This window comes from Xenopus laevis, chromosome 7L, assembly GCF_017654675.1.
Source record: "Xenopus laevis strain J_2021 chromosome 7L, Xenopus_laevis_v10.1, whole genome shotgun sequence".
NCBI classification, from domain to species: Eukaryota; Metazoa; Chordata; class Amphibia; order Anura; family Pipidae; genus Xenopus; species Xenopus laevis.
Genome location: NC_054383.1, coordinates 95,264,526 through 95,278,322, shown reverse-complemented (window position 1 = coordinate 95,278,322; position 13,797 = coordinate 95,264,526). Strand labels below are relative to the sequence as shown.

At 37.2% G+C, this 13,797-nt stretch overlaps 1 protein-coding gene across 1 annotated transcript in view; it reads right to left on the bottom strand.

Annotated features, from left to right (window-relative positions):
• Positions 1-13,797, bottom strand: part of cfap74.L (cilia and flagella associated protein 74 L homeolog) — a 75,600-nt gene that overhangs the window by 15,762 nt on the left and 46,041 nt on the right. Inside the window, exons 26-30 of the mRNA XM_018226011.2 lie at positions 12,466-12,599; positions 11,880-12,156; positions 8,636-8,779; positions 6,026-6,168; positions 4,838-4,969 (exon numbers count right to left, since the gene is read on the bottom strand). Of these exons, the coding sequence (XP_018081500.1) occupies positions 4,838-4,969; positions 6,026-6,168; positions 8,636-8,779; positions 11,880-12,156; positions 12,466-12,599 (830 nt within the window). The remainder of the gene's footprint in view (positions 1-4,837; positions 4,970-6,025; positions 6,169-8,635; positions 8,780-11,879; positions 12,157-12,465; positions 12,600-13,797) is intronic.

The following is a 13,797-nucleotide window of genomic DNA, read 5'->3' as shown; positions in this document are numbered from 1 at the left end:
AACCCTCATTTGTCAGGAAGATGTTGTCCGCTTTGGACTCTTTTGGTGTAGGTTGTTTGATTCTCGGAGGTGATCTTAACCTCACATTGCAACCTAGATTGGATTCGTCCAGGGGTACATCATCACTACCATTCTCTGCCATTAATTTGACACATAAGGCTCTCAGACGAGCCCAATTGATTGATACATGGAGATATCTGCATCCCTTGGATCGTAATTTCACTTTTTACTCTCATGCTAAAGCAGTGTATACTAGAATCGACTATATTTTCCTTTCCCAATACCACCTGGAATGGTTGTCATCGGCTTCGATACAGGATATTTTGTGGTCAGACCATGGGGCAAACTTAATGACTCTGAGATTTCCACATAAACAGGTTTCTGAATGGAGATGGAAACTTAATGAGTCCTTGCTAAATGATCAGGATTGTATGTCCGAGTTGACTGAAGCCTCATTGGCTTATAGTGAAGCTCTTCAATCGGACATGTCTTCTTCTCCCATGTCGAAATGGCAAGCCTTTAAATGTTTAGCCAGGGGTATCTTTATTAAACATGGTTCAAGACTAAAGAAATTGAGGTCTCAACAACTTACCCAATTGTTTGATCAAATACACTCCCTAGAAGAGTTGCATAAAAAATCTCAAGATGAGGAGCATCTGACGACTTTAACCGAATGTAAACTTAAACTCCACTCTTTGTTAAATCATAGGATTCAGGGTACTTTAACTAAAGTCAGACAAAAATATTATGAATATGGGAATAAGGTAGGGAAAATGTTGGCTCAAGCTTTGAAACAGAAACACACCATTTCCCATATTCATAAAATTAAGGATGATAAGGGTCTGGCTCATCTTATTCCTAAGCAGATAGCGGCGGCGTTCCATGCTTATTATAAGAAATTATACAATATTAATCCATCTATTTCTTCTCAGGCTAGAGATGATCTTCGGATGCGTATTCGTAAATATTTATCTGATAATAAACTCCCCTCAATACCTTCTACGCACTTAGAAGCATTAGAATCCCCTATTACTAGATTGGAAATTATGGATGCTATTAAACAACTCTCCTCCCATAAAGCCCCGGGCCCTGATGGATTCCCGGCTGGGTTTTACAAACAATGTCTTACCCATGTAACGCCTCTTTTGGAAACATTGTTTAACGCCTTAGATTTTGACGCTCCTCCTAACCAAGAATTTTTATTGGCGCACATTGCTGTTATTCCCAAACCGGGTAAAGATGACACTAATTGTAGTAGTTATCGTCCCATCTCTCTCCTAAATCAGGATGTAAAATTATTCACCAAAATTCTGGCCCAGCGCTTACGACCGGTTCTCCCTATGATTATACATAGAGATCAGGTAGGCTTTGTTCTAGGTCGGGAAGCCAAGGAAAACACTTATAAAGTTCTCAATTGGATTGAATGGTTACGGGTACAAGGGAGGCCTTCTCTCCTTCTCTCAACATATGCGGAGAAGGCCTTCGATAGGGTTAGCTGGGACTTTCTGGATTTGGCGCTAGAAAGTTTAGAGTTTGGGCCTAAGTTCAGGGGTAAAATAATGGCTTCTTATACTGCTCCGTCTGCACAAGTTCGAATCAATGGGACTCTCTCTTCTCCGTTTGAGATACGGAATGGGATGAGACAGGGTTGCCCTCTTTCCCCACTTATTTATGTGATAACGATGGAGTTTTTGTTGACCGCTGTCAGACGCAATCCGGATATACTGGGGGTAACAATTGGGAATGATACCTATAAAGTTGCGGCATTTGCGGACGACCTTTTATTTGCTATTTCGCGACCACTGCTTACGTTACCCAACCTTATGCGAGAACTGAAAGATTTTGGGGTATTGTCTAATTACAAAATTAACATGGATAAGTCAGAAGTACTATTCTTGAATATGCAGTTTCCTCTGCAACAACAATTATCATCTAACTTTGCCTTTAAATGTCCACCTTTATGTATAAAGTATTTGGGGATCCGGATTTCGTCTGACAGTCAACAACTCTACAATTTAAATTACAAGCCCCTATTAGATGAGACTCGGAATACTCTAAAAGTTTGGGGAACTAAACAATTTACGTGGCTGGGTAGAATTAATACTGTTACAATGTCCATTCTTCCTAAGTTTCTGTATCTTTTTCAGACTCTCCCTATCCATCTTACCACTAACTTTTTTAAGGAGTTTAATACTGTGATCAGGGACTACATTAATAGGGGGAAGAGGGGTAGAGTGAAGACTTTAACGCTTAATAAAACAAGGCAATCTGGAGGGCTTGGTTATCCAGATCTGGAATCGTATTATCAGGCCAGTATTTTGTCGCGAATCCGAACATTTGCAGACCCAAATTCTGTTCTCCAGTGGAGACAAATGGAGGATTCTTGGGTGGATCATACCCTGCACTCCTTACCTTGGGCCAAAGATATTAGCCAATCTATTAGGGGGATTCGTCCTGACGTATTAATAAATCCTACCCTCTTAACCTGACGACAGCTTAATCGCAAACTCCAGCTTACGGTGTTTCCCTCGCCTCTTTTGCCGTTATATAGCAATCCTGATTTCCCGCCTAGCTTACATGATAACGGTTTTAAACAAGCCTTTGGAATTTCGAAGCCTAGTTTGAGACATTTCTTGTTAACCCAGCCGGGAGGATTGTCCCAAGTTTTACAGCAAAAGGAGCTGTGGTCCATACAGGATTTCTGGAGATTTAGGCAGCTTTCTCATTGGGTAAAGGACTTTAAATTATGTGGGGAAGTGGCCAGAGACCTGACTACCTTTGAATCCCTTTGTGCTAGAGACGGGAATATTTTACACCAGGTCTCTATATTTTATAAGTTAATAAATAGCTTTAAATGCAAAGACCAACCAACCTATGCACGTCAATGGGAGGTTGAATTGGATACGACTTTTACTGATTCTGAATGGGCCTCTATTTACCGAACTAACTCCCGCTGCTCTATTAGTAATAAATATCAGGAATACTCCTTTAAATTATTGTCCCGGTGGTATAGAACTCCAGTTAGACTGAAGCAGATGGGTTTGTATCCAGACGATTTGTGTTGGAGGTGCAGAATGGAACCTGGGACTCTATCCCATCTCTGAATGCATTGTTCGGTGCTAAATTCTTTTTGGGGAAATGTGATATCAGACTGTAAAGATATAACTGGAATTCAGCTGCCTAGGTCTCCTTCCACCCTATTATTGTTTCATAATATTCATTCTTTTGACCCCTCCAGGTCGAAATTATTAATACAGCTCCTGATGGCAGCTAAATCCTTAATTCCAATGCATTGGAGGAGTTTACTGCCTCCCACTAGAGAGGAATGGTATAATGTGGTGAGTGAAATTTATCGTATGGAGGAACTGACGGCTTATATCAATAATACCTACGAGAAATTTGTGGCCACCTGGTCTTTATGGATGCAATTTATAGCAAATAAAGGGGAAACAAGTGTTCAGTGATACACTGTAGCTTGAAAGTGGTGCTGTGTATTGTAGATCATTTTCTATGGACGTATTGCCTTGCCTTATGTATTTGTTTATTTACTTATTTGTTCATTTGGTTCATTTTTCTTTGTCTTTTTTTTTTCTCTGTTTTTTTATTTCTCTATTTTGTAATGAGTATCATGACAACGCTTGCATTTATTGAACCTCTGTTTATTGGTGCAATGTGATTCGTGTAACAAATGCTTCTATACATGTTTTGAATATTCTATTTTAATAAACACATTTTTGAATATGAAAAAAAAATATATATTTTTTTTTTTTCCAAGAGAAAGTAATAGTAATTGTAAATAGTTCTCCTTGATACATTCAATAAATATTTTCAATGGTTTTAAAGCTATTTATTATTATTTAATTCCTGTTGATTTAACTGCAGTATTGGTGTGTCTTTTTCTATTCTCTGCACTGTTGGTTATGACATTTTAAATAATTTTGCAAAAACCAGCTAACAGGTCCATGAAGAAGCATGCATGGCATTATAGAAAATTGTGTTTAACGGGACGTCTGCTACAACGGGGGTCAATTACAAATTGGAACGGGGTGTATGAACAAAAAGTGGCAAATTTATCAAAATGTGAGTTTAGAACTTGCCACAGAAAAGCTCTCACACTTTCTATTCATTCCTATTGGATTTTAAGAAGTGTATTTATCAATGGGTGAAAGTAAGGTTTCTTTTTTGCAATGAGCTCTAATCTTACATTTTGATAAATCTGCCCCTAAGTGGTGCAAATGTATGCCTCTTAATGCTTATACAGCTAGCACTTCTTCATTCAGTCTGCACTTTGCACTGGATAAAACATCCGGAGTGATGTGAATAGATGTGATGGATCTGAATGATGCACAAGTTAGAAGATTGGTAAGGGGTAGGAGAAGGGGCCCCTACGTGCTTCCTGTCCCTTGTGAATACAGCACTGCTGAACAAAGGCAGCTCTGTATTCATTAGGGCAGCCACAGGGCTCTGAAACAGACCAGAGAAAGGCAGTATGGGAAGTACAGAAAATGGCTGATTGTGGATGTGTTTTGCCCTTTGAACACTACCTTCCTTGTTGTAAATGACTCCTATTGTTTACAACCCACATAATCACCAGTGCAGAAAGAGACAAAAACCCTTCAGTAGCAACTACATTTACAAATACTTTTAAAACCATTTATACCATTTGTTTATTTGTTTACTATGGCTCCCACCAGGTCACCCTGTGGAAATAAGAGGGCTTTAACCAGAAGCTTGTTCGCATTTTCTATGTGATCAAGTGGACACACACAATTTCATCTTAAAATAAGTTGGTCTGTATGTAAAAAGTCTCAGCAGAATCAGCCTACAAATACTGCACCTGAATTGGAAATTCTCATCTTTGGATTTGCTGGTGTCACCATTGGCAATAAAACACGGTATAACATATCGCTCAAACTTGCCCATAAATCTTCGATAGATGGACACTCGACCAGCAGCATATTCATCAGAGCTGAAAATAAAAACCAAAGGTTCAGAACATTATGAGTGAATATCTGTATTACTGTAAGATCAAAATAATGCTAGTTTAATACTGGTGAAAATCATCAAACATTGGTTGCTTGTTATTACTTGGTTTTACAGTATAACTAGTTGTAGATTTGTGTTGCCCAACAGCAACATGCAAATTAATCTCATTAAGGATTCCACTGCCTACACAAATGTAAACAGATTTATGATCTTAGAGCCAGAATGCTATGTTATGAAGACGTCTCAGATCTCAGCTATTAAGCACAACAAAACATCTTAGAGAACTAAAGAAGAGACATATGACTGCAGTTACACATGGGGGCAAATGTATCAATGTATCAGGTCAGATTTTAGTGGTTTTTGAAACCACGACTAAACTCACTTTCTCTTAAACTATGAATGTTGTCAGATATCTTAAAAAAATTGGAAGAAAAAAAGTACAAAGGGAAAATTACACTGAACTATGTGCTTAAAAATATGTATACCTCGAAAACCTCTAAAATTTTGAGTTTTTTTGGACTATTCCTAGTGAAAAAACATGAAAATCTCTAAAAGTCTGAATTGATTTAGAGCGGTCCAATAGGATCAGCACAGCTCCCATTGACTTCTATAGGACCTTGACATCTTTTTCCACATGAAGTTTTGTATTAGTGGTTTTTATAGTTTTTAGATTTCACAAATCTCAAATTGTTAGAGCTTTTTTAAAAAAAAATAGAAAACCACAAATTTTTTGAGATTTATGGAAAAATTTTAAATTCGATTGCTACCCCTAGGAGTCACGCACATTAAATCTTTGCTACCATTGGTGAATAATCTCCTGCAAATGCTTTGCCACCACAAATAATGTGAATAGCCTGTGAGAAAATGTGGTGCTTCAAAGTCGACCAAAGTTTCCTTACTATGCAATGTTTAGCCATTTATTGTCTCTTCACGCATGACTGCAGCCATTCCACATATGCCTACACAATAATAATACATTTGCCTGTCAACTTGTGGCTCTTACAACATTAATCTGTAAATAATTCTGTTTTATTCTTACTTGACTTTTAAATCTTCAGTTTTTGGTAATTCTGTAGAAACAGAATGCATCAGCTGTGGGACCTTTTCTTTTAGCTGTTGCTTTGGGGAAGGAAGAGTCTTTTTCTCCTTCTTACCAGACATTATTTTTTTTTCCTTTTTATCCTGGAAAAGCAATACAAAAATGCTTGAAATAACAGACACAAAACAAACATTTTGGCAATGTTGTTATAAATAGGTTTTTAGCTCATTAGTAGGACTTCTCATATTTGTTCCAGTTACATTTCTAAACAAAATCTTTACTGAGAAAAGTATCATTTGACATGACCCTAAAGGTGGCCATAGACACAGATTTGCATGATATTCAGTGCTTTTATGGCGGGAGATGAGCCATCCGATATCAGTAGAAGACTTGGATATTGGTTGGCTGGTCCAATGGTCAGGTCTGAAAATGTGAACATCAGCCACTATTACTGCTGAATCATCAGACACAGGTAGAATTCTAATGTTTCTACCTGTATATCTGAGGATTCAGCTCTAACATGTCTGTATTGAAAACAAACAGATTAAGATAGTCAAAAATAGTTTTGGTCACTTTCATCAACTAAAATGCTGTATTGTACTGCAAATAGTCCACAGACCACAATTACTATGAGCTACTATCTGAATTTCCATTGTAGGGGAGAGGGATCACAACAAAACTATGTGCCTTTGCTGAAATATATATATGTGCCTTTGCTATATATATATATATATATATATATATATATATATATATATATATATATATATATATATATATATATATATATATATATACACACACACACCACAGTCCTTAAGTGCCTGCACTCTAATTGAGTAACTTGAGGGGTGCACAGTCAATCTCTAATATATAATAGTCACATAATATAAAGACCAGTAGTCATAATGTGCCTCCTTATTAATGAAGTCCCTGGATTGCCTGCAAATTGAGAAATATGTTAAAGGAGTAGGAAAGGCATCCTGCACTTGGGGGTGCCAAATGTTATGCACCCCAAGTGATTGTATTGACTTACCTGAAACTCTCAGCTGGTGCTCCTATAAGCAGAAAACTGCACCGGACTGGGGTTATACCAGTGAGCAACATGGAGCCATCCTCTTCTGGCTTCTTCTGGCTTCAAATTTCCTGGGGCAAATGCATGAGCAGTTGAATGAAATAGCTGACTTTTTAGTTAAAGTTTGGAATTTCATTCTACTACGCATGCGCAGCCATACGGAGAAAGCGGAAGACGAAAGAGAAGCGATCCGTGGTGCTCACTTGTATAACCCAGGCCGGGGCAGTTTTCTGCTGATAGGAGCACCAGCCCAGGGTTTCAGGTAAGTCAATATCAATATCAATACCTAATATTTGGCACCCCAAAGTGCAGGATGCCTTTCCTTCTCTTTTTAACAATAAAAAATAGTGTTCCTTTGGCCTTCTTCCTGTTCTTACCCAGGCTAGGGAAAGGTGGTACATTTTGTCACTCCACCTTTAGAAAATATTGCCCATCAAACTGATGATGATACTTTTACATCATTAAATCTTCAGAATTTTAGACAATGCAAACCTACAAGTCTTAATGATAAAAATGCCTTCGGTTTTAATCGGCAAGCACTAATAATCTTTTTCAAACATGGAATGACAAAATGTACCACCTATTCCTAGCTTAGCCAGCTTTTTAACTGCTTGAGAAAGCCCCAGTGTGGTGAAACGCATTGCAGTACCCAGGTGGGATCACTCCTTAGGTTGGACTTTCATTTTTGTATGCTTTTATTTCAAATCGGAAATCGGAGAAGCAGTGTAAGATCTTAAAAAAGATTCTGAGGTTGCGTTCCGCTGTGGAGCGCATGCACTATAGCAGACTGTGTGCCGTCTTGGATCTTCGTGAAAAGGACATCTGCAGAGAGGTGAATTCGTGAAACAGGCTTGAGGCTGCTGAGAGTTCAAACCCGGCTTCGCCCTCGAGGAATACCGGAACCTAGCAACTGGGAGACCAATCCAATCTCTTTTGGGGGGCTTTCACAGCTGGCAAGGAGGAGGGAGTGGGGGACGCCCCAATATATCTCCTAGGAAATTTGCTCTCCATATTTAGCCATTCACCGATTTGCTTGTTAAGAGTGAAGAACTCTGCATACTTCACTGCTTAACCATATGGGGAAAAAATCTTAATCACAACCCCAATTGAAATAACTTTTTCATCTTGCTGAACTACAACTCACAACTTTTTTGCTGAACTACAACTCACAACTTTTTTCCTGTTATTAAAATTACAAGCATACACAACAACCAAGGAACAATTACTTGATATTTCCTTACAGGATGTAAGTAATAAATTGTACATTTTTAATATACTGGCCTCGTAATCGACCTTCCATCTGCTTTTTGTACATTGAAATTTATCCTCAATAGGACCTTGGGGATTAAAGGTGCTGCATTCTTAAACAGTGAAATAACCTTCCCCTTTTTGTCACAAGACCCTTATTTGCTACTATTCCTAGCCTGGGAACACTATTTTTTATTATTTAACTTATTTCTCAATTTGCAGTCAATCCAGGGACATCATTAATAAGCAAGCACATTATGACTACTGGTGCCTTATTTAAAGTGTACCTGTATTTCTTTCTCCATCATTAGTTTGGCCTCTGTTTCCATAGTGGTTTTAGCTTCAGCAGCCCGATGTATAATCCATATTGCCTCCTCCCTGATTTCATTTTGTGAAAGTAAAGGCTGGAACGATACCTGGATCTTGCATCTCTGTGAAGAAGTGTCATTAAAATACACATTTAATAAAGGCCAAAGAAAGTCAAATTCACAGTGGGGCTGCTAATATGTTAGGTTACTTACATTTCCCAGGCATCACTCAGCAAACTTAGACTCTCACATTTGCAGCAGAGTAACATTTGTAAGATTTTGCTCTACTGTGCATATTTAAGTCTATAGGACAGATTTGTCAAAATTCTAAATTAGATTTATCAAAATTCTAAATTTGATTTATCAAAATTCTAAATTTGATTTATCAGAATTCAAAATACACAGAAAAAAATAATAATATAATATTTTTTGAAAACTTGAATAGTTGCCATTTATTAAAAAAGACACATGTCAAGATTTCAATTGACTATTTTTTTTCCAAGTTTGTTAAATCAGTTGTGATTTTTGTTTGTGTGTAACTTTTTATCCATGGAATAACGCAACCATGACTCTTCTATGTGAGTATGCTAGTGCTCCAAAATTTAAAAAAGCAGTCACAAACATGCTTGAGCTTTGTTCCTTTTTTTCCACAATCGTGGCTTTTTTTTCATTCTGCATTAGTGAGGACTGTAAAAAATAAAAAACATGGCCACAAAGTGCTGAGCTGCTTTTTTCCCAGGCCAGTACTTTTTTCTCCTTAAAAAAAACCACAGGCCTGGGGAAAAAGTTGGTTATTAATTTTGAAGACAAATTATTCTAAATACCCACAATGCTAAGTTACAACCTGTTCTTTTAAAAATGGAAATCATCTTTAAAATGTATTCCTACAGAAGGCCTCTGCCATAGTGTATTAAAGTAACTTTTAGTTCAGTAATATATGTGCATAGCAATTTTTGGCCACTATTGTATAATTATAATATTGTATATTATCAGCTATGTGTACCGTGCAGTCCAGTTTCAGCTTCAATAGCTGTGCTCATGGCTACACAGAAGCTTATTTATATAACTGTCATTTCTAAATAAAACCTAGAATTTTTATCGTACAAAACCAATTCAAAACCCTTTAATTTTGTCTGTTACTGGTTCATTTACTCCTGCAAGATTATTACTAAAACAAAACATGTCCAAGTAGAGGACCCTGCAAAATACCACTTGTTATCACTAGGGATGCACCGAATCTGGGATTCGGCCAGGATTCGGCCTTTTTCAGCAGGATTCGGCCGAATCCTTCTGCCTGGCCGAACCGAATCCGAACCCTAATTTCATATGCAAATTAGGGGAAGACATGAAAATCGCTTGACTTTTTGTCACAAAACAAGGAAGTAAAAAATGTTTTCCCCTTCCCACCCCTAATTTGCATATGCAAATTAGGAGTCGGTTCGGTATTCGGCCGAATCTTTTGAGAAAGATTCGGGGGTTCGGCCGAATCCAAAATTGTGGATTCGGTGTATCCCTAGTTATCACCAAAATCCAAAGTATACGGTTTGTAGCAACATTATGCATTCATTCAGTTGACCTTCAATATACAGGTATGGGACCTGTTATCCAGAATGCGCTGGACCTGGGGCTTTCCGGATAATGGATCTTTCCATAATTTGGATCTTCATACCTTAAGTCTACTAAAAATTATGTAAACATTAAATAAACCAAACAGGATGGTTTTGCTTCAAATAAGGATTATTTATATCTTAGTTTGGATCAAGTACAAGGTACTCTTTTATTATTACAGAGAAGAAGAAAATCTTTTTTAAAGATTTGGATTATTTGGAATCGAATCTATGGGAGACTGTCTTCATGTAATTCAGAGATTTCTGGATAATGGGTTTCCATTTCTCAAGTACCCAAAAGCCACTGTGTACAAAAAATAAGTCATGTAGTTTACAGAACATTATTGGAAACAACTGTCATGACTGTAAAATGAGAATGTGACACACAGTCAGAAAGAACTAAACAACTTTGGGGGCAACTTAATTAATCCCCGGATCAAATCGATCAGTTATTTATAGTGCCTGTCTGGATAGGTCTACATAGTTTGGATCAGCAGGTAACCTTCCCATTCTATAAAACACAATTAGTGATGCCCTGTAAGGAAACATAAAGAGCATAATATTTTGCATGCCAATGACAAATAAAGCAATCTTGTCACTCCCTGCACCAGGCAATGTAAAATTAAAGTATAAGTCATAAACTGGTACCAAGAGGAATGTATATTCTAATAAATTTTGTACAAATGAAAACATCATTTTCATCTCCTTTACAGGTACAACAGTCCCTCAGTCTGAACATGTTAAAGTTGTCTCCTTTTACCCGAAACAGTCACACAAAACTTTATTTTCTTGTGCCACAAGAGGGCAACATAACAAGGACTAGTATCATAACAATATGCAGCTTTATTATTCACAGTGTTGTTCTATTGTCTATACTTTATGGTGCTGTTTTTTTACTAAAAAGATCTAAAAGGATCTGAGCTTGGATGCTGTGGGTTACAGTTCTGCCCTGTTTGTGGGCACCGAATATACACTTTAAGCACTTGGAACAGAAAAAGCAGGACAGCTTATGGGAGCATCTCATAGGGATGATGTGACTGTACAAGTCTCAGTAATATTTTACATACATATATATGTATATATATAAAAATTCATATATAACATAGATGCACACTGGGACTTAAAAAACTGGGACTTAAGTTCCAGTATGCATCTAGGTTATATATGATTTTTTATGTAACAAAGGCAATTACATAGCACCTGGGCTAATAGTTTAATACAGCATTGGAGTGCTTGGTCATTTCGAATATATATATATTGCTATATATATATATCTATATATATATATATATATATATATATATATATATATATATATATATATATATATATTTTCTAAGGCTTTTCAAAAGCCTTTTATTGGAATTATTAATATTTGATGCAAAATGTCTGTGCGGATCCTTTACTTTGTTTAATGAATGCAATCATGTTAATCAAGGCTGTCAATACAGAATAAACTATGTTCCTTTGTTTTACTGAAAATTCATACTGTGAAAATAAATGGTATTTCTAAAGGAGGGTACATTTTTCCATAAAAAAAATCAGGTCACATTTTCATGTTGTATAATGTATATTTGTACAAAGCATTTTCTGCAATAACAGCTCTACTGCTTTACCTGCCCTGGGAGAACAGTGCCGACTGCTGGGGAAATGGTGATTGGATAATCTTCTGGTACATGGAACTCAAATGATGTAGGTCCAATAGGAGCAATGTCCCCTTTACCAATTCTTGGAACTGGATGGGTGAACTCATTGCGACTGGTATGTGAATTGATAACGTGTAATGTTGCCATGGAGACATCGTTTAAAGCTGTTGCAGGAAATTGTATTAAAGAGTGAGACAACGCTAAAGGTGGATGGACTCCAATGGCTTTGCAAGAGACTTTAAATTGCCTGAAAATACACAGAAGGGGAAACAAAGTACAAATATTAGTTTCTAATCTTATAATAGTTAAAGGTTTTTTTAGGGACATTTTATCCAGAATGCCGGGTCCTGGGGAGATAGAGTCTATGGGCGATAGCCTTCCCTTAATTCAAATCTTTCTGGATAATGGGTTTCTGGATTATAACATTCATGAATTTAGAAAACACAACTTATTTTCTGAGCAATGGTCTCCCTACAGGAAGCAGCAACACACCAAATGCCCAATTACACAGCACTGCCGCGTGTGTTGGTACAATATAAATAAGAATAATTGTCACCTGTTTATAGCAGACTTGCACGTTAGTTCAAATTTATATTCTTTGGCTTTTTCTGCTCTAAATATAACATCCAACTTCACAGTCTCCAGTGGGAGCAGAGTTCCAAATCCATCATTAGGCTGAATCTCTACGTACTATTAATGAAAGGGCAATAAATATACTTAATAAAAACAACAAATGGAGAAAAGCATTTATTTACCATGTTCAAAACTTTTTGCAAATATGTATTTTAAGGGGGTTATTAACCAAAGGTCGAGTGTGGTTTGTGAGTTTTTTTGTACCTCAAATAAACTCACAACTCAAATGTTTTCTTATTTATGAAAAACCTTGAATTTAAAAAAACTGGAATGAATGCAATGGGGGGAAAACCCGAATACTTAAATTGATTGAGGTATTGGCTTAAAAAAATTGAATAGCTCGAATGAATCAAGTTATTCACTGCACACAACCGAAAAAACCCCCGGAAATCATAAAAGGCTAAAGACATGTTCAAATGGTTCAAGGGATCTCTGCCATTGACTTCTCCATTACCTCGACAGGTTTTAGCTGGAGTATTTTTGGATTCTGGCTTTTTGCAGCTTCGGGGGGACATAAAAAAATAAATATAGAAAAATTTGAGTTTTCTTTTAACCCGCAAAAATTCAAGTTTTAACAACCAGCAAAAACTAAAATTTTGACCTCTGATAAATAACCCCCTAAATGTGAAAACATCTAGACTTACAGGACTGCAAAGCTGCACCATTGCCAGAACTCAAGCAAGTTAGACTGAGCACACTGTTTACTATAGTTTACTGCACAAGAGTATATTTGAGCCTTTGCTAGTTGACAAGTCCCGCTTCATTAAAACATGACTGCTGCTAAAACCAGGCAGGCATTTTGCCATAGACTTCTAGAGACACAGCTTCTTGCAAAACATACATGGTATTTTATTTCATTATTAGGGATGCATATGCAAATTAGGGGTGGGGAGGGAAATCATGTGACTTTTTGTCACAAAACAAGGAAGTGAAAAAAGTTTCCCCCTTCCCATCCCTAATTAGCATATGCAAATTAGGGGCCGAATCTTTTGTGAAGGATTCAGGGGTTCGGCCCCCTTGATTAGCCCTGCCCCCTTGCTTTCAGCGTGCTGCCAGCTTCACAAAATAGGACACAGCAGCTCCGGGCACGGAAGCTTTTCTCCTATTAAGATTTCCTGTACCCTCATTGGTCCTTTAAGAATAAGTCCCCGTAAATCTGCATTAGGATTGGATCCACTTATCCAATCTCTGTACAGCTTTACCGGGACTTATTCTTAAAGGACCATGAGGGTACAGGAAATCTTGATAGGAGAAA